Source organism: Budorcas taxicolor, chromosome 2, assembly GCF_023091745.1.
Source record: "Budorcas taxicolor isolate Tak-1 chromosome 2, Takin1.1, whole genome shotgun sequence".
In the NCBI taxonomy this organism is placed as follows: domain Eukaryota; kingdom Metazoa; phylum Chordata; class Mammalia; order Artiodactyla; family Bovidae; genus Budorcas; species Budorcas taxicolor.
In genome coordinates, this window is record NC_068911.1 from 80451081 (window position 1) to 80473236 (window position 22156).

The 22156-nt window shown below is 40.7% G+C and overlaps 1 protein-coding gene across 2 annotated transcripts in view; it reads left to right on the forward strand.

Moving 5' to 3' along the window:
* Positions 1 to 22156, forward strand: part of RBMS1 (RNA binding motif single stranded interacting protein 1) — a 217832-nt gene that overhangs the window by 181872 nt on the left and 13804 nt on the right. For both annotated transcript variants that reach the window (XM_052657381.1, XM_052657390.1), the window contains exons 4-6: positions 1412 to 1503; positions 10569 to 10726; positions 12642 to 12721. In XM_052657381.1, the coding sequence (XP_052513341.1) occupies positions 1412 to 1503; positions 10569 to 10726; positions 12642 to 12721 (330 nt within the window). The remainder of the gene's footprint in view (positions 1 to 1411; positions 1504 to 10568; positions 10727 to 12641; positions 12722 to 22156) is intronic.

Sequence of the window (22156 nt, forward strand, 5' to 3'; positions counted from 1 at the left end):
TGCTATTTGTTTTAGCTTTGACACTCCTCTCTCTAAAATAACCTATTTCTGTAATTCTTAGTCTAGTTCACTAATTTTTTACCAGGGCAATTTTTTTGTTGCTAATACTGCACACCCTTTGAACTACTTCTGAAGTTTCTGTTTTGTCGTCTTGATGTGTATGTTTTGACCCTAGTTCCTTCCTGTCTAAATTACTGTAGCTTTATAATATCTATAAATAAATGATAGGCCTGGCCCCTCTTCTGTGTAACTTCCAGACAAGACTTTCCTTTTTCAAAATATTCTTACTCATTTAACATTAATTTTATAATCTGTTTGAGTCCCAAGTAGATCGCTGTTGATATTTTTGCCTGGAACCCTGATCATTTCACTGATGTGCTTTTAAATACAGTTGCACCTTTTCTTAAGAATTTAAGCCTTATCACAGTGGCAAAGTGATGGCCTGATTTAATACAGTGATGCTTATGGGATTGGTAGGTTCGTTGAACGGTTGCTCAGGTGCTCTGTAAACGCCTGCTCTTTATATTGTTTTCCTCTTTTATTGGTTGCTGTTAGTTTTCACTAGGTACCATCCATATGATTTTGTAGCAGCCCTATCCTCAACCTGACCCCTCTTTCCTCTAATTTCCTGCTTTTGATTTGTTATAGCCAGGGAAAATAGCTGACCAGCTTGTTTAAAAATGTTTGAAAAGCTATGGATAAATAAGCTTTGAACCAGGGCCTCTCTTAGGATGTTGTTTATTTGTTTGCTTTATTATGTTTTGTTTTTAGACTTTAGGCCAGGAACACCAAAACAGCTACTTAGGGTTTCTGGAGCCATATCCCCACTGCCCTTTATTTATTTTGAAGAGATTGTGAGCTGTATTTTAGATAAATAAGTAATATTTTAAAATAAGTTCTAATATGTAGATTATTTTATATTTGGAGTATCCAATTGTTATACTAAATTTATTTCAAAAATGCAGTTTACAGAATAAACAAATATTTGTAAGCTCTGTAGGATAGCTCCATCTTTCTTACCAAATTATTAAAAATGCTACTCTTTTCCTGAAGTTGATCCCCCCCCCCGTGTTTTTTTTAATCTTGATTGATAACTTGGATGTCTTCCTCCCCAATCCCCTGCCTCACCCCAGCAAGTACAGATACTTGAGAAAAAGATCTGAAAAAGGAAATAAACTGGTTTCTCTTTTTTTCCTTTTTTTTTAACCTTTGAAGGGAAACTTACCTAGCCCAGATAGGTGGGACAGACAGCTTGGGGAGGACGTTGCAGTACGGCTATAAAGCTTGGGACTGTCAGACGTCAGGGCTTTGATTTCTGTTGCCTGCCTCAGAGACCAAAAGGAGTCATCCTTTCCCCCTTTACATAATCATAAAATAACAGCTTAAACACTAATTGTGTTTTGCGTTTCAGGTTATGGTTTTGTTGACTTTGACAGTCCTGCAGCCGCTCAGAAGGCTGTGTCTGCCCTAAAGGCAAGTGGGGTTCAAGCTCAAATGGCAAAGGTGAGTTGAGAGCTAGTACTTACTCCTCCAGTCTCTGGCTTGGGTTCTGAATCTGGGCACATGGCTTTTCCTGTCACCATCCAAGTTCTCCTTCCATCCCAGCGAGTCGCAGGTGCCTGGGGACATTTGCCCCTTGCCTTCACATCCTCAGTAGCAGCTGTTTTGCCAAAGACAATTCCTCATAATTTTATGTGTGAAAAAGAATTTTACAACTGTATAAAATTTTACATAGCAGATTATGTAACCCCATAAGTAAACGGAGAAGTAGCATCAGATTTTCTCAGGTAATTGGGTACTTGTGGACTAAAGCTCTGTACTTTATTTTTAAAAATAATTTTAAATTTTCAATGTTTAAGGAATTAATACATTTTAGAAGTACTTCAGAATGTCATGTTCTGAAAGAATAATACACTTTGTCACATATGTAGGCTTATACAAATATACTAGTAGTTGTAATGCAGTGTCAGCTACAGATAATATTTCCTCTGTATAAGAGAGACATTTTTAGACATTGATTATTAATGAAATTAATAATTCTACAGTTTCAATGAACTCTTATCATAGAAGTGTTGTTTGTGCTCCAGGTTTTATTGCCTGAATGTAAACTTGGATTTTTTCATACCTAGTACACTTACTCTTTTCAAAAGATCAATACTTTTCTATTATCCAGTTTCTTGAAGTACAAAGTAATTTTGTGCTGTCCTCTGCTTCTTCTGAAGAGTAGTTTGTGATCTCTCCCTGAGGAGCACTCACATTTCCATAAGGGAAGGAGATTTATGAAAGTTAAGAACCCTGGGTGAAAAAAGTTACCTGCTAAGTCCTTAAAGCTGTTGAAGGACAAATATGCAGCTACCAGAATAGCGATTTCCCTTAACTAAAAGAATCAACATGAATCAAGATTTCAGGAGTTGATGAAAGGGGCTTTCCTGGTGGCTCAGATGGTAAAGAATCTGCCGGCAGTGTGGGAGACCCAGGTTCAATCCCTGGGTCAGGAAGATCCCCTGGAGAAGGGAATGGCTACTCACTCCAGTATTCTTGGCTGGGAAATCCCATGGACAGAGGAGCCTGGTGGGCTGCAGTCCATGGGGTCACAAAGAGTCGGACACAGCCTAGTGACTAACACTTTCATCACCTTTCTAAAGTTATCCTTGACTTTTAATATTTTTAGACCTTTGGGATAAGATAAAGTCCAGAGTAAGAAGCTAAAATAAACTGTAAATACTAAGGACCAATCTTCTCTAGAGTAAGGGCACCCTGATTTTTAAATTATTTGTCCATAGTATAGAGCACCTTCTTGTGGTGTTGTTGAAAGACGGTGATCATGAGGCTTTAGTATGTTTAACTGTAATATGCAATACTTGTGTATGGTTTACAGAATGTTTAATATGTATCTGTAAACCGTGGGTAACCACGTTTTCTAAGCAGGACTTTGAAGGCATGATCAGAAAAGAACTGTATTTTTCCCTCTGTTCTGTCCATTTCCTCTACTCTGTGAAGCTCCTGTTTCTTCCTCTCATGGATAAGTTTCTTCCTCTCATGGATAAAATCTAGGGCAGATCCCATGACTTTTTTGGCAACTCTTTATTATTTTGAAAAGTCCCTTCAGTTGCTTCTTTCATTTCAGGCCTTTTTGGTTAATTTTTTTCTTTGGACATGATTTTTTTCATGTCCAAACTTTGGGGAATATAATTGTCTTTAAATACATTTTCAGCCATTCCCTTATGTATTTACACCAACCTCAATACAATATTTTAAATAAGATGTTTAAGGGGAAGATCTCAAGTTATATTCCAGATATGGTTAATAAAATCTCAGAATTGTGTAAAGGTTTTGAAAACTCAGTTCTGAGAGTCAGCAAAAGGGATGTGCGTCTTGGATGTTGCTGGTGCTAAGAGAAATCACAGCTTACAAAGCAGTTGTCTGCTAAACACCACACACTGATAATTTGGTGATCAAGAGGTGATATTTTTATAAGTTTACATCCCAATAAGACAGTCTTTTACATGTTTCCAAACACACACATATACACACACAGATTTATAAGACATGTATTTAGTGACATTTTAGGAAATTGGAGGTTGTAATTAATGATAATGCATTATGCTTTTTTTCTTGAAATAATGTGAAATATTATTAATACATCCCAATACAACCTTCTATTATGTGTCTACAAGCACACACACAGATGTATAACACATGGTTAACGTTTTGATGCTGAATGTCTGATTTTTCGACAACACATTTCCAATGCTAAGTGTATGAGGCCCGTAACTGAAATGTCCAGTCCTGTTTATTTGACAAAGTTTTGTGTGCCATATAATACTAAAACTTCTGCCGGCCCCCCAGTTCTGGTCTGCTCTAACTAGTAAGCTTGTCCTGGGATGGGAACATGGTTCGTTCTTTCCTATTTTCCAAATGTGTGTTTTTCTCACTCTTCCATAGCTAGCTGTGGTTTCTTACCCATCCCAGGTTGGAACAGTGGTAAGGGATGGGAAAGCTTCTTGACCTGACAATTATGTGATGTGGTGTTGATTTCTCTGGGCAGAAAACTGATGCTTTCCCTGGTAGAATGCTCTGCTCTCTCCCCTGTGGTTCCTTCACCCTAAAGAAGACGTGTCCTCAGCTCCTGAGGATCCAAGGGTCGGCCTTCAGTCCTTTTCTTCTTGGACCTTCTTGTCCTTCAGGACAGCCTTCCTGGGTGGATCTAACACAACCCTGCGCCAACTCCGTCTTGTGTGGCCCACATTGATCTGGCTGCCAGCTGTCTGTGGGAAACTAGTTACCTCCCAATCACACTTATAGGCCCCTTCAGTCAGCCTTTTGCCTTGTAGATTCCTCAGGCTTAAGCCAGACATTGATCCATTGTATCCACCAAGCTCCAGAGGACACAGACCAGGCCTCATGAGGGGTCTCTTGAAGCCCTTCTTGCTTGGCTGGTGGTGGGCAGGGGAGGGAGGGTGCAGGAAGAAGCCCAGTTAGTTGGAACGTGGAACACATCAGTGTTTCTCTCCACCTGCGTGTTCATTCCCAGCCTCCTCAGGCTCTCCCAGGCAGACAGAAGGTGGGTGGTCAGCTGAGCATCCAAAACCAGGCTTCAGCCAGTTCCTATGCAGACTCTGTTTAGGAGGTCTGGTTTCTCGCTCTAGCATGTGGATGTGCCTGACACCCGTTTTTTGTTTTTTGGGGGTTTTTTTTTTGGTGACTTCTGCTGAAACAAAGTTAGAAAGAGGCCTGCTTTAACAATCTACTGGGGCTAATGCAGAGGCCTTATTTAGAGAGGCCTCATGAGCACGAACCTAGGCATCTTTTCAGTACCAGTGATATTGAGTAGCGTAGTATATTAACTATATGCTGTTTGAAGAAGTCTTCACAATGCATTTAGTCAGAGCCAGAGTGGGTATAGATTGGCACTGTATGTCCCATGTCAACAGTGCGCTTTGAATGCCAGCTTTCCCGTGGACTGATAATGAGCACTGTTCAAAGACCTCCTTAGGCAGCTTGGGACTGTAAATTGGCTAGGAAAAATGATCCCTTCCTCCATCATCTGAGGGGAATGAACAATGCAGGGGTTCAGAGACACTGGCAGTGTGCCAACATCCTGCACATCGTGAATTTCTTCAGGTCTCTATAGAATGACTGAGTTTCCTGGACCTGATTTCTTTTTTATTATATCATTAAAGTTACAAAAGGTATTTTAAATGGAAGAGGGTCCATTGTTCTGTGCCATAGAACCATGGATGTGAGTATGGGGAGTTAACTTGGCCCCTTTATGCCGTCTGGATACAGGATTATCTGACTTGTACCTTTTGGTGGAGACAATTTGTAAAAGTTTAGGCCTGGCTCCTATGTTTGGGTGAGAAGACACCTGTCACTGTCCACTTCCTTTAATTAATCTGGATACTATAAAGTTTTTGAAAATTCACATTGCCACATATTAAAGCCTTGCCCTTTTGCATAATTAGAAAAATTCAGGGACATTAGTAGGTGAGGGGGGATATAATATTGTTTGACATTTTGGCTACCTGAGTTGAAAAAGGACTCCACAAATATTCAAAACTGAATTATAAAACTACAAATGGAGAGCCTTGGACAACAGTGATTTTCTTACTCGTGTTTTAATTTCAGTGCCTCGCTTAGTACTTGGCATATGGTAGATATTAAATGTTTGTTTTGTTGATGATCAAAGAAGCCAATTAAGCACGAGAAAAACTTCCCAGCTTGGGCAGATACGGAGCGATAAGAATGGACCATTTAAAAATTATATTTATTGAGCTCTGTCCATTGAGTACCCTGATGAAATTTACCAAAAGGTTTTCCAACAGGCTCAGGGTCATTCCCATTTATGTTACACTGGGCATTTGTTTCAAATATGTGCATTTTTCAAAATAAAAGACTCAGAATCTATGAAAAGAAAAAACAAACCCCAGACAACGAGCTGAAAAGATATGAAACTCAAATCAACATTGGTTAATAGAGATTTCTGTGGGCCTTTCAGCAGTACCTCTTCCAGCCTGCGGGGGGTCAGCACATCATTCCATGTTATTTGCCTACTGGTACGCTTGCAATTTTTTTCAGTAAATAGGCAGTCAAAGGAGCAGAAATTTAATCGCCCTTCCACACAGAGGTCTACCATGCTTCAAGCAGTTTGCATTCACATGCCCATAAGCAGCTATCTGCTGGTTGGTGAACCTATTCAGTACAAGAGAAAACAGATGTCTGGTCTTCCTGCCAAGTCCCTTTCTTGCATTTTAGGAACCATTCCACATGCACAGGGAGGTTTTTGTTAATTTCTTTCAGATGATGACTGAGTGCTTTACACCATGTGGGACCTCTGAGCCCTACTTTTCTACTCAAGTGAACATTAGTAGCCATTTATCCCTCTCATGGCCAATGTGGGATCTAGTTTTCTACTTGTTAGAGAAGCCATTGAACCTTTTCCACGCCTTGGGATATAAAGAGGCCTATTGGCCGCATTTTTATGTCTGACCACCCATAATTTACAGAGTAATTGTTTTTTCAGACATAGCATTGCATGTCATAAAACAGAGTTATGGTTGTCCCTGATTTAAAGGCGCAATATTGCCCTTATTCAAGAACCACTCCCCTTACTACAAGTACTGTATGTTCTGTTTACTGTAAATGTATCATGATTAGATATTTTTGTGGCCATTGCTGCCAGGTTGGAGTTGCTTCTCATTTTTTTTTTTTTTTTTTTTTTTTACACTGTATGCAGAAGAAGTTGACCGTTTGAAAGGAAAGATAAATAAGATTAGCCCTGGAGGTCATTCCAATGAAAAGAGCTAATTGACTGACCTTTTGCTATTGAAAACAAATGCATTAAAATCATAGGAAATCTTTAATTCTTACATGTGTAAGGTTTTAACTTTAAAAAAAAAAAAAGATTTTTAAGAAAGTAAAAAAAATAATAATAATAAAATCATAGGAAATACCTACCTATCTACCTAATCTACCTATCTGCCTTATCTACCTATCATAGAGTGGCTTGGGAGCTCAATTTCTGGATTCTGATTTAGCACTTTTAATTATTTTTTTTCCTCATTGGTAAACTTTCAAACTGAATCAGCATTTTAAAGAATAATATTTTAATAATTTAATAGTTATATTTAATAATGTTTATTGAATATTTATATTTAATAATAATTGATATTTTAATAATAGCAAGTAAAACACAGATTTAGAAAGCACTTAGTTACCTTACATTGTTAGTTCTTTTGAAAATACTTCACCGATGACAAATTCTATGAACATTCTTAAATACTCTTAAATTTCATCATTTAGATTTTAATAATTATAACCCAAAAGGAAAGCTCATGATATTTATGATACATGTTTCTTACATAACATTTCTGATGCCATATCTTTGTCCCGGGAGTGTTTTAATGCTCCTTAATTAGGGAGTTCCCAGCTTCTCTGAATCTGACTAAGCATGATTCAGAAACCTTTCTAATAAGATAGGTTTGATCACATCACTCCCTTGCGTCTGTGCCTCAGGAAGCTCCCCACTTTTTAGGCCGTGGCTTGCTAGCGGTGATTCCCCCTTCTTAGTCCTCCCCCCTCAGCCACCAGAATACCTGAAATTACAGGATAAATATGGCTTATCTCCCTGGAGTGTCATTATGACTCCAAAGTATTAGGTCAGAAATATTGCTCTATATTGAAACAAATTCAGATAATTAGGGAGTAGATTGCAGCATTCACATACTTTTTTTTTTTTTCCCAGATAAAGCACAAGGCTTCAAGGAAATTGTGCAGCCTTAGCAAGGCTCTTTCCTCCATTGCCCACACACTTGCAGGAGACATAATCATTCTCTTTGCTGCCGCACTCCTTCAGTGGAAAAGTTTAAGCAGGGATGACTGACAAAAAAGTCAAACTCCTTGGATAGCTTTTTACAGTCTGGTTTTTAGCCTCGTGCCTTATGTGTGTCTCTCAGGTCTCAACTCAATGTCATGCCCCCTGAAAAGTGTTCCCTACTAAGGACAAGCTCCCGTTTGTCCTCCCATTTTAATTTGTTCACGTCTCCATTACAGCATTCATTTCGTGTGTTTCTATCTCCCCAACTCTAACTGTAAACTGTTGGAAGACGGGACTGGGGTCATAATTATTGTGTAAGAGGGTCTGGCATGTACAGGATACACTGTAAATGTTATTGGACTGTGTTAGGTTACAGGGCCCCTCAGTACGCACCTTCAGAAAGAAAGGATCCCATCTGTGTTTGCCAGCTAAGGACCAGACTTCCACAGGAACAAATACAGTCTTGTACACTCCATGAAAGCTTCAGGGACGTAGGAGATTAGAGCTGACATGCGGTAGCTAATTGAGAAGCTGTACAATTAAATGGGCAAAATTGAGGAGGTAGTGAGTGAAGGAGAAATAAGGAATGGAGATTTTACCTCTTAGCCTACCTCAAAAGAATTGAAATTTTTGATACCTAAGAACATATTGTTTTCTCCCTTATTTTAAAGCCTGTTATCTATTGTTATGCATTTATTAAATCACTTTGCAATCTTTATATATTAAAGATACGCTTTATGTAATTGTCAGTGGGAGCTTTTGCTCTGCGTAAGGTAATCAGTAGTACCACAATGACTTTAATTTCAGCCAGAAGCAAAGGTAGTAGCCGTTTTTGTTTAGTCTGTCTAAGATTAAGTTTTTGGCTTACTATTGAACATTTGAAAATTTAAAATTTTTTTTACTGGACCCAGCTGCACCTGGCACACCTCTGAGAAGCTGGGAGCTTCTGCTCCATTCCTTTGGGACTGGGGGTTACAGGCTGCCTCTGTCAGAACCAGGAAGTCATAGAGAGTACTTTTTGCCCATAGTTTGTCAGTCTGTCATAACTTTAATTATTGGAACTACCAGGGTGTTTTACCCTTCCCCTGGGATACCAGATTACTGTTTTAAGTCTTACAACTTAGATATAGCATGAAAGATCAGTATTCACTTTTACTTGCAGATTATCTAAAAGGAGAAGTTTTATTTCATGTTTAATTAATGCCAGAATAACATTTGAAAGTAGCGACTGTACAAATCCAAACATTTGTATACTCCACATATATTTTTAAAGTACTGTAATTTTGAAAATCTAAAATATGATGAGTGCACTTTTCTGATGCCTAAGACTAAAACATCAATTAATGACTTTGCTAATAGTACTTGTTGGGCTTCCCAGGTGGCTCAGTGGGTAAAGAACCTGCCTGCAGTGCAGAAGCATGCCAGAGGTATGGGTTCAATTCCTGGGTTGCGAAGATCCCCTGGAGGAGGGCATAGCAACCCACTTTAATGTTGCCTGGAGAATCCCATGGACAGGAACCTGGTGGGCTACAGTCCATAGGTCACAAAGTCAGACACATCTGAAGCACAGCACAATAGTGCTTGTTAAAATCATAAACTTTCATAATTCAATATGTAAAGATACAGTTGGTTAATAATATCAAAGGAAAGCCTATCTTAAAGTTAAGACCATCCTAATCTCATAATTGCCATGGTGAATTTTTATTTGCTCAGAAAATATTCTAGTTGTCATGTAAACTTATTTCCTCATGATTTAACACCAAACTCTTCGTAAGTCAAGATACTTGCTGTGAGAACCCCATGAACTGTATAAAAAGGCAAAATTATACATAGCAGTTACTGATTCTCAGAAAACTCAGTTCTTATCTTTGATTTCAGCTGATTTTACTTCCGCAATGGAAGGGTGAGTGGGAAATGGTCTAATTGTTATTTCTTAGACTTTCATATGCATTTGTACTTCCTGAAGATCTTGTTAAAATGCAGTTTCTGATAACATTAGTCTAGGATGGGACCTGGGATCCTACATTTCTAGAAAGCTTGCAGGTAATTCCACCACAGCTGGCTCCTGGATCACTCTTTGAATAGCAAAGATTTCCCAGAATGCCCTACCCCCTTCTACACTTGAGTTTAGCTTTATCCAGATTCTAAAAAAATTTGCTCTGCCTCTAGTCTTTCATTTTGTATGGCTTTGTAGGTTTTTTTTGTTTTTGTTAGCTTAAGTCCCTTTATTTTCCTTTGGTGATCATAGATCAAGGTAATGACTCCACCATAGAGCAAACGAAGGGAATTTGGGCAAACCACCACTGAATTTGGATGACTTGGTCCAGAATCCATCATGTGTCTCTGGATCGAATTATTAGCAGTAACCACCATCTGTGCAATAGTGTGCCCGAAATGGGCTCCTAAAAATAGTAGTGGAGGCAAGGTTAGTTATTTTGCAGAACACTGCAAACAGCTAAGACTTGTACTTCCATGAGGGCATCCTCTCCAACTTAGCAGCGCCTGCCAGCACTTCCACTTCCAAACCTGCCAAGAATGGTTTGGTGGGATCGTGACTGACCTCACCAGATTGTCCAAGCTTCAGACACTGTTGTTGAGTGTTGAGGGTGACTCGGATGTTCTGTAGCAAGTGCTCTCACTTGCTAGTACTTTAAAGGGACCTGAACTCAGAGAGTGGCTAAGTAAAAGTGTGTTCCTGTAAATATCTCACCTTCTATTAGAAATTAACAGGTAATTCTCTGTTCCGTTTTAGCAACAGGAACAAGATCCTACCAACTTGTATATTTCTAATTTGCCACTGTCCATGGATGAGCAAGAACTTGAAAATATGCTGAAACCATTTGGACAAGTGATTTCTACAAGGATACTACGCGATTCCAGTGGGACAAGTCGTGGTGTTGGCTTTGCTAGGTGAGCTTACTGCCCTACCTTCATGTCAACAATAGTTCTGCTGCATTTCCTGGAGAATAAAAATTGAGCAAGAAGAGAGAATTTAAGCCAGGGTTATAGAAGCCAGTTGTACCATGAACTTAAATTATGCACAAAAAATAATGTGCATCTCCCCCAGCTCTTTGAAAACTCACTGGGATTCTTGAGCCTGAGGACCCTAAATATTTGGAGACTCGGGGTAAGGAAATATCACATGAGCAATAGTTTTGCAAGTGTGTTTCCTTAATATTTTGACCAATTCAATCAGGTTGCCTAAACTGCTTAAAAAAATAATCTCAGGCTCCTAAATTTCATAAATAAATTGGTATTTTTATCTCATTAGGTAGAACTTTGGTTCATCATCAATAAAATCAGTAAATTAGATTTTTTAATGAAATATTTTACACATTGAGAAGAGTGCAGCAAACACCTGACCACCAGTTGTTATACACATTATAACACTTTACAGTTTTTGCTTCAAATTATTTTTTAAGAAGTAAAATGTTGCACATATCTAAAGCATCCTCATTCTTTCATCTTACTTTTATTCTTTCCTCCCCAGAAAGGGTACTTCAGTGCAGTGATTAGTTTGCTTCCTTTGATTTTGACATAATTCAAATCTGAAAGCCCACATACAAAAACTGATTTTACAGCGCTTAGCAACCTATTAATTCTGTGCAGTAACCAATTATGTCTACATGTTTTAAAGTGTTGACTTTGATTTTGGGGGGGAAATCGCTGACTTTTTACCTTCCTGTGCATTATCCCGTTTGATGACAGTCGCATCTACCACAGGCCTGTGAGATCAACAAAGCAAGCATTGTTCACACTTTCACATATAAAAAGAATTGAGTTAAAGAAAGGACATTGTCACGGAGTTGCCAAGCAATGAAGCAAGGTCTAGTACTTAGTTCTTCTGGCTCTCAACCCATTGCTCTTTCTGTTAGACCAGATGATTTTATAATAAAACTAAAATATTCTACAAGTGGAAAGTCACCAAGGCCAGAACCCATTGTGCACTTCAGGGGTTAAAAGGATCAGGTGAACCAATGAAAGACCCAGCGCCATCTGAAAATCATCCCTCTGTGGGTGTTCTTCTGAAAGCAGATCAAGGACTTTCATTTCTGTATCCAAAGATGGAACCCAGTTAAATTCTAATGCTTTTTAATTACCACTATTACCACCCATTAAAATCAAAGTGCAACTATTCTGGGTAGTCCAGGAGTGCAGTGCATTTTGAGCAGATTTTTCAGTGTTTCCTCCATTAAAGAAAAATAAATCAAAATTATTTAATTCCCCTGAAATGTTTCTGCAGATGTAGAATAAGTTGTCAGGCTCCATCCTTTAATTCTTCCTCTAAAGCCAAGAAGGCCAAGAAGGAGCATGATTGACTTCACTAATTTTAAACTTGAAGCTAAGGTGAAAAACTTGTAAGACACATCCTCTGTTCAACCCCAATTCATTTCATGACTTTTAAGTCTGTCGTTTTAAAGGAAGGACCATCTCTAAAATGAGCAGTATCCTAGCAGCACTAAATACACTTGTAGTTTAAACTGGTATTTTTGTTATTGATTTCAGTATCATAACTAATAAAGCTATTATGTATTGTTTATAATTTCAACAAGTAGAAAAAAGTTAAATATTTTGCATGCTTGATTAAAGGTACATTTTATTTCTTTTATGATTCTGAAGGTATCTGGTTATCAAGTTTTCATTTTATCATGAAAGCACACAAACAACACTTAAAGACAGAATAAATCCACTTTTTCTTATCACTCACTTTTTGTTAGGTTTCATTTGTATCAAATAACCCTATAAGATTGTATTCATGTGCACTGAACAAAGTGAAAATTAAGATATCTTTGATTATTTATGTCTTATTTTTATGTATAAATAGGATGGAATCAACAGAAAAGTGTGAAGCTGTTATTGGTCATTTTAATGGAAAATTCATTAAGACACCACCCGGAGTTTCTGGTATGTTGTTTGTCTAAAATTATGTTAGTAGTCTTTTCTGTTATTTCTAATTTTAGGATGTGGTGACTCTTATATCAAGAACAAAACACTCCTCATTTAGCTCTTTAAAGTTTATTTCTTTGGATCTCCAAAAAGACTTCAAAATTCATTTCTCCCAGCTGTTTAAATGTGAATGGAAGCATAGAGTCACAGATGTAGAAAACAAACTCATGGTTACCAGGGAGGAAAGTGAGGAGAAGGGGGAGGGAGAAGGGGACAGATACACACTACTATACCATATATAAGATAGATGACGAATAGGAACTGGACTCCCCCGGTGGCTCCGCAGTGAAGAATCTACCTGCAATGCAGGAGACCTGCGGGAGACACGGTTCTGATCCCTGGGTCAGGAAGATCCCCTGGAGAAAGAAATGGCAGCCCCGTCCGTATTCATGCCTGGGAAACCTCAAGGACAGAGGAGCCTGGTGGGCTACAGTTCATGGGGTGGTGAAAGAGTAGGACACACCTGGAAAACAGCAACAAATAAGAAGCTGCAGTTTAGCCCAGGGAACTCTACTCAGTTCTCTGTAATGATCTGTATGGGAAAAGAATCTAAAAGAGGGGATATGTGTATGTGTATAACTGATACACTTTGCTGTACAGCAGAAACTAACACAACACAGTAAATCACTGTACCTTCATGAATTTCTTTTAATTCAAAAAATAAAATGAATATGTATGTGTAAAATGAAAATATATATATGAATGGAAGCAGACGTACTGGTAAGGAAGCTGTGTGCCTTGCAGAGGATTGGAAACCTCTCCTCCCTGGATGCTAAAGGCATCCTCTAGCACACCTTATCATTCAGTAAGTATCCTGTCATTCAGTCATATCCATCGAGGACGATGGTACTTTCTACCCCAGCTCCTGCCTTTGTTCTGGATGATTTCAGCATGTGTGAGCCCTCCCTGCTTATAGCGCCTGGACTCAGCTGCGATGGCCCTCCATCTGCTTCTCTGCAGCCTCCTCCTGCCGTTGCTCTGACCTGTGTTGTCTTGACTGAGAACAGTACACCTCAGGAGATTGCATTCCAACATCACACCTCCTCTGACTCCCACTAAACCTGCTCTGAGAGACAGTGAGCTCCAGCCTGACCAGACCCTCAGCATCCCTGGGCCTCACTCAGCCTCTCACCCTTACCTAAACTGTAGTTCTTCACAGTGTTCACCAGTTTGCACAGCCCTCTCCCTAAACTGCTCCCACACCGCAGTCCTAAGCAGATGGCTTCACTTCCATCCCCTTTAACTTGGCTGTTCCCTCCTCACCCCTCAAGACTCTGGTCAAGGCCTGCCTCCCCACTTCAGCAGCCTTCTCTGTTCCCATTGGGTCACCATCTGCATTGCTCCCTGAGGACACCCACCTGGAGGGCAGCATTTAATTTAACAGGTTTACACATGTCAGTGCACTAAACTGAGCTCCTTGAAGGCAGAGCCTGTTTTCTCATCTTGCGGTTTTCATGCCTAGCTCAGTACTTGAACCTTACTAAGCACCAACAACTGTTTGTTATTTTGCATAAACTTACCAAGACAACACTGTTTACAAGCTGGCGTGCAAGTGGCTGACCACAAACTGGAAGATGTTTCTATATGCGCATGTGTAACGAGTGTTTAGTATTTATTCTCCTGTAGCTCTAAGGCTCCATCTTTAATTGGATGGCTGATGATTAAGGTTAGGGATTCACTTTAGTTTCGGTATCCGGGTGAGTCCCACTTCATAGAGAACTTACAAGTATGTGTGATCCCATGAACTTAATTGCATCCTTTAACACCAAAACCTGATAGGATACAGTTTGCATGGCTGTATGGGAGCTTGAACTGCCTACTGACATGAGTTTGAAGCATAAAATACAAGACCTGGTAGTACATTCTTTCAAGGAACTCAACCTTGTGAAAAAGCTTCCTTTTTTGTTTTTCTTAGGCAGTTTTCTTTTGAGTTGAAATTAAAGAAAACAAGAAGGGATTGTTTTTACCTTCCAACTAAGTAAAGACAAGGGAAAGATTTCATACGTGGGAGCCTTCTGTCAACCTTGCCCTGCAGGCCTTGCAAGGCCCCTGCACACAGCTGCCCCCGTGCCCTACTCCCTCCCCTTGCCGTCCTCTGCATAGTCAGGACCCCAGAGAATTACATGAGTCTCTTCGAAGGGCTGCTCATCCACACACCTATGAGCTCCTTACTTTGTCAGCTTGTTCTTGAATGCAACAGGGGAATTTCAAGAAGGAAAAACACCACAGCACCCTTTTATTTGATGTTGTATCAGCCTAAGATAAGATCTGCCAGTTCCCCGCGTAAAATAGATCTCAGCATGTCATGAATTGAGGTTGGCCAGTTTCCTTTTTTCTCCAAAGGACTTCATGGTTGTGTCATTTAACTGTTTTCTTTGAAGTAGATTTGAAGATTGTTGGTCACACCCATTCTAGGAAAAAAAAACAAAAAAGACCTGATTTCCAAACCACACATAAATGATTGTAGGATTCTCTGCACCTTTGCAGCTAATGATGAATAGTTTCTTCCAAGGAGTGCTGAGGGTCAGAGGGGGTGTGTAAGAACCAGATCAGTTCCTTCTCCAAGAGGAGCATCCCCTAGGGAGGATAGCTGTGTGATCAAGCCGTTCTCTTTGAACCAGGACTTAACTTTATGCCATTTTCTGATGTGTGATGGTCTCTCCTGTGTTTCAGTATTGGTTCCCGACTAGACTACAAGTTCTTTAGTGGCGAGGGCTGTGTTTTGTATTTTAATTTTGCGGGAGGCACCAAAGCCTGTGCATCGCCCTGGACCAGCAGAGGTTTACCCAAGGGTTTTCAAGAGCGTTTTCCAGATGGAGTGCTTATCACAAGATTCGTGGCTGGCTCTTTTGATGGCCTTTTGGGATAGATTTTGCCTATAAGTGGTTGAGCTGCTGTTTTGGCAGGAGTTTGAAATGTACAGTGCAGGTTGGGAAGCCCACTGTTCAATAAACAACCTTTCCCCAAAACAAGTCTCCAGTGGACTGGAGAACCCACACCAGAACTGAAACCATTTTTAACATCTCTGGATTGTTTTCTGTCCATGTAAATACAAGAATTATCTTTGACTTACAGTCTGTTTATTAATGCCTCTCTCTCCCCTCCAATTACCTGACTGACTGCTCTGCACATGGGTTTCTTCATGGAGTGCATATACTTTCAGTAGAACCAGGTGAAAAAGAAAGAATATTGTCAGACAAGGGTAAATTGAATGGGCCTCCACTTTCATGTTTAAATAGTGTAGGCTTATTGCTAGGCAGACATAACATTTCATAAATGCAGTCAGAGGATGGTTTATTTAATGATGCAAGTTGTTGAGCTGGCATAAGCAGAATTATCCAGGTTGGTTTCTGTCAGAGTACTCTGATTCTTGCATGACTGGTGATTTGCATGTGACATTGGAACCAAGTATAGAAAAGAAACACACATTAGACACAGTCCCCCAAAGACACTTTTTGAAAATTAGCAAACTGAGCAGTTAACTCATTGCGTGACACTAGAGAGAAAGTCTCTAGATGGCAAAGCAAGAGGAGCTCAGCTATGTCATTTCTCCAATACCACCCATCCGTCTGCCAGCACTGTCTTCATGCCAGGGTGTTGTAGCTCGGTGCCCTATGTGGGGCCTGGTAATGCATGTTTAGAGTTCCATAAAAATCATTCAACCACATCACAACATTTTATACAGTCTTCTTTCTGAAGCTGCTTTTTAAAAAATCTTGTGCTTTTGTGTCTGATATTACCATATTTTCACAAAGGCTTTATCTTATGGCAGATTCTTCAAGCATACATTACAATTTATGTTGAAAAAGAAATTTCTCAGAATGCCTTTCCTTCTATCCTTCTCCGCACTCAGGCTCTCACTTTTCTCTGAAAATACTGAAGCATTTTCTTTTGTTTGGATTTACCTTGGTTTTGAGTGCTAGCTGGTTTGCACTTAGTCACATTTACTTGAAAGGACCATGAGGATAAAAGAACTTCTTTGTGAGACAGTGACTTCTTTGTGAAACAGTCTAGGTGAATTCCATAGAAATTTAAAAGCAGTATGTCCTATTGGGTTGATAAAAATTCCGTTATGGAGAAATAGTATAGTGGTGCTTTCCCACACAGTGAATGTTAGAAACGAGAGATGGGTAGAACTGAGGTCCAAATTAGGAGATGTACCCAAGGCAAAGACACTGTCACTCATGGTCATGATTCAGAGATTTGTCTGAAAAATGTTCTTCCAGTACCTTCCTGGAAGAGAGTGCAAATGCATATGGCATGTTAGCTGGAACTCTCCTAGGGCTGCTTGCCCTGCACCCACAACACACACCCCATGGACAAAGGCCACATGCATATCCAGTGCTGCAGAAGGCAGTATGATCACGTCCCTCCTTCTGGACCTCTCCGTGACATTAATGGAATGTGAAGACGTCCTAGTGTGGTCGGGGCAGAGAGTCTTTTGGTTTTTTGTTTTTTGTTTTTTTTAAGAAAAAAAGTGCCTAGTCACTGGATATGCAATTGCTTGTTAGATTCCCAGCCTCACGCTGGCTTCATTCTGCCGCATTGCCTGAAGCTTCTCCTGTGCAGGCGAAGGAGCTCTAGTGAAGTGCATATGTGACTGCTGGCTGGCTCCATCCAAAGACCCCAGCTTGTTTTACATCTGCTTTCTGTGTTACCTTGACTTTTCAGTTTGGGTATATGCCCGGCAGGGCTTGAAAACTGCTTTTACCCATGTTCTGGAATGTTCTGTATATAGGTAAAATTATTTGGGCCTTGTTCAGTGCCAGAAGGCAGAAAAGGTGATGTTTTAGAGGAAAAATTACAAATCTAGTAAAAAAGGCTGGACATCTTTCAAGGGCTTTTATTGTCCATTTCGTTTCCTGCACGTTTGGCTTAAGCTTCATTTACTCTGTTAAAAACAGAAAATTTGGGCAACTCTAGGACAAAAGAAATACTTGAAGACATGTGCGATGGTCCTGGTACCTTTAGGACAGTGTGATCAGACCTCTGGGATTGTGATGGTTCCCGTATCCCTCACCCAATGCGTACAATAGAGCAGAGTCCGAATGCACGTTCTGTTGAGATGTTCCCTCCAAAGGTAAATCATGAGTAAATCATCACCGAGAAAGCAGAAGCACAGGAACCATCCTGGGAGGCCACTGGGGTGAGGACTGGCTTGCAGATCCAAAACTAAAACTTACTCCCTACCAGAAGGGAAGTCTGGGTTTTACAAAGTGACGAGGGACCTCAGCCAGATGCGTGCCCTTGTTTCAGCTGAAGACGCTTCTAGTGTTGTGCCAGGTTTAGGAGGAGACTGCCTTTAGGCAGCTGTTACCACCGCGGATCACACCCAGCCCACAGGCCCACTCCAGTCAGTTTTACACCTTTCTACCATCAGGTCCTGCTAGAAAGGAATGGTACATGGTGGTGTGTGCGTGTTAAGTAACTTCAGCCCTATCCCGACTCTTTGCAACACTGTGGACTGTAGCCTGCCAGACTCCTCTGTCCATCTAATTCTCCAGGCAAGAATACTGGAGTGGGTTGCCATGCCCTCCTGCAGGGGATCTTCGCGACCCAGGGATCAAACGCATGTCTCTTACGTCTTCTCCATTGCCAGGCGGGTTCTTTACCACTAGGGCCACCTGGGAAGTTCATAAATAGTGAAGTAAGATGTTATTAAAGCATAAGGATCTTGAGTTAAAAATGTAGGTGTTACTATGAAACGGTTTTCTAAAAGGCGTTTGCCGGTAACTTCATCCCTAACTACAACTTAAACATTTCTTTAGTCTACATCAAGCCAACGCAGCAACCGTAGCCAGCTCTTTAAATCTCACAGAATCAAATCCCAAGGAAAACAGGCCAGTCCCTAAAAACATTTATAACTTCTGAACCAGAAGTTCCTCTCCCAAGAATTTAACAGTTCAAAGGAGAAGCCACAGCTCAAAATTTGAGCTCCTCCTGTTGTCATAGTGATGATAATAATAGTAACTAATACTTATTGAATTGTTCTGTGTGTTTTATATATATTTATATATATTAATTATAACAATGTTTTGAAGTAAGCACTCTTAATGGTCTCCATTTCACAGATTATAAAACCAGAGACCTGCCTGGAATCACTAGCTAGTAAATGGAAAAGCCAAAATTCAAACCCAGAAAGACTAATCTAGATCCATTGTTCCAACCAGCACAGAATCTGACCACTAGCATCACATTGGCCCTGGGACCAAAGAGATAAAATATATAACACTCACAGATGTTCACACAGTGTTAGTTATAAGAACAAAGAAACTATACATGATCCCTTTTCAAATAGAACATTATGTAACCATTAGAAAAAAAAGATTCTGTAGCAAGATAAAGAGCTACAATGTAAATGATAAAAGAAAAGCCCCTATCTTTGCAAAAATGAAAAATAAATATAGACTTAGAAAAGTAGTAAATATAGAGTATTAAAATATTTATGTTGGAGTGATGGGAAAATATTATGTTTTTGGTTTCTCTTTAACCTGTTGTTTAACCATTATTTTACTGACAAGGAAAGCTGAATGGGATATGGAACCACTCTGTAAGGGTCAGGAAAGCAGAGACAGACCCTAACAGAGCCCGTATGGGAGGGTATGCATCTGGAGAGAAGCCAGGGTTGTGCCCCATGGTAGAGAGGACCACAAGGTTTCGTTGTAAACAAAGAAGGGACTGAAACAGGAAACACAAAAAAAGGTTAGTATTTATTGGATCCTTAGATAGAAATTTTTAAGAGTCTTGGATAGTTTCTTGCATGTTGTTAGTTGAGGAACTTTGAAAGTAGCTGACAGTGATCATTAAGAAAGCTGATTACAGTTGCTGTGAAGTGAAAGTCGCTCAGTCTTGTCCAGTTTTGTACAACGCTATGGACTGTAGTCCACCGGGCTCCTCTGTCCATGGAATTCTCCAGGCAAGAATAATGGAATGGGTTGCCATTCCCTTCTCCAGAGGATCTTCCCAACCCTGGAGAAACCTGAATCAAACCCAGGTCTCCCACATTTCAAGCAGATTCTTTACCATCTGAGCCCCCAGGGAAGCCCCAATAGTTGCTGAGTGGGCTACTTTTCCAAAACTGATAGAAAAGCTTCTATCAAAGGCAGTTTATGTCTTAGAGACTGTTATTTGGGATAAAATGCTGCATAACTAGAAGAAAAATGGGAGCTGGGGGGTAGTCGTTTCTCCAGCTGTTAGAACATGGTAAGGAAAAACTCCACTTTGGTAGAAATAGAAGAGAGCTTGGAGTCCTCTGAGCAGCTGGATTAGTTAAGTGAGGAGGATGTCTGGGAGGTCTGATCACGTGCTTCAGTGCTTAGTCAAAGCAGGCGTTCCAGAAATGATGTTGAGTGTAGGTGTCCAGGAAAGACAGTTGAGCCTAAATAAATCACTGCAGAGTCTGAACTTCAGAAGCTGGGTAAGGACACAACTTGGTGGAGATGTGCAGGAAGCCATCGTGGGCATCCCCCCGTGGCTCACAGCCCCTTAGGAGGGACTGTCGATGCCAGAGATCAGGCACTTGGTGAAAATGTCAACTGCAAACAGACCAGAGAACATAATAATAGAGGAAAGAAGTGGTTAGAATTGTATGTTGCCTCACACAGAACACTAGGGCATTCCTCTTTCCCTGAAGCAACAACCCAACAACTGTCTGAAAACTGTCACTTCTACTGGGTTATGCTGCTGCTGATGCTAAGTCGCTTCAGTCGTGTCCGACTCTGTGCGACCCCATAGACGGCAGCCCACCAGGCTCCTCTGTCCCTGGGATTCTCCAGGCAAGAACACTGGAGTGGGTTGCCGTTTCCTTCTCCAATGCATGAAAGTGAAAAGTGAAAGTGAAGTCACTCAGTCGTGTCCAACCTTCAGCGACCCCATGGACTGTAGCCTACCAGGCTCCTCCCTCCATGGGAGTCTCCAGGCAAGAGTACTGGAGTGGTTTGCCATTGATTGCCTTCTCCAACTGGGGTCTAGTTCTTTGAAATAAGAAATTTGTTTTCCTAGGATAGGGGACACCTGCCAATAGACACACTGTTTTAACGACTTACCTTTTTGGTTTTAGAGGAAGGAAAATATCTTAATGACAGTGCAGAATCATGTAGCAAATGTAATTCACTTTGAAAGATTCAGCTACATTCTGTTCCATTTGTTTCATTTTAAATGATATATTTGCAAACATGTCATTGCTCACTTGATGTTTACCTCCTCATTACATGTCTTTAGCAGGCTTGATTGTTGCCTGAAATTGCTTTTTCGTTGACAGAGCTTAGTCGAGATGAATGAAAATGTGTTGGGAGCACCTTCCCACAGATAGGGAAGGCCTGTTTGGCCTCTCAGCGAAGGCACAGCCTTGCTGCTCCCCGACGACGGCTCCCCAGCTGCCTCCATTTGCACCTGCCTGCCTGGGCAGCCCTGGGGAACTTCCAGAATGATTCTGACCTGGTCACCTTCTTTCTCTGCTAATGGAGGAAAAATGGTGCATTTGCATTGCTCCCTTTGAAGGGAACTTGTTTTTCGTTTTTAATTTTACTTTCAGTCTCAGAGCTGATCTTTATAATGCCTCTAGATAAAAGCACTTCCCCAAAGTGAAGCCCCACAAAGTGCCGGCACCATAGAGTTTACTCTCTCTTGCTCCGCAAGGTTATGGGGAGACAGAATCCTAAAACCCTCAGATGTCATTGGAGGAAACATTTGTTACTATAAGGACCTTTCTACATCAGTGGAGAGCGAGCTCTTGTTTCTCTCTCAGTTCTCAGTTTGTCCTCAGGAGTCAAGGATGAGGCATCGCCGGCCTCGACAGGCACTCTCTTCACTTCTGCTTGAATGTCATCTTTTCTCGGTCACATTTCCATCTGCTTCTGAAGGGCCAGTTGCAGGATTAAAAGCATTGTCAGTGATTTAGAAAGCTCCCTGGTTTCACTGCATCCATTTACTTTACCTTCAGTGATTGTTGGTGGAGGTGGAAATTTCCAAAAGTCAGTAGCTTTTTTTTGTTTGTTTGAAGAGACAGAATGTGGTTTAGGAATGTAGGATTTGGCCCCTGTCCATCTTCCATCACACCCGGCTTGCCTTAAATGGAAGAATGGAAGTTCCTCACTCAGGAAATCAGCAGCTGGGGGAGGTAATGGAGTCAGAAGGGAAACTCAGGGCCCCTTTGTGAATGCCGGGCACGCGTGTCTCACCAGACACAGGACGGTTTTGCTCTCACCTCCAGGCACCCATAGCAGTACAGCTGCCATTCAGACCTGAGCTCACGTGCAAGCCCATCCCTCTGGAGCAACTCAGCCAGGGAGAGGGGAAAGGAGTGCCAGTGGACAGCCTGCAAGGAGGAGTGGCAGTGGGGTTTTGGTTATGTTTTGTTTTTATGGCAGAGCAGCATTGAGAGACACTGTTGCT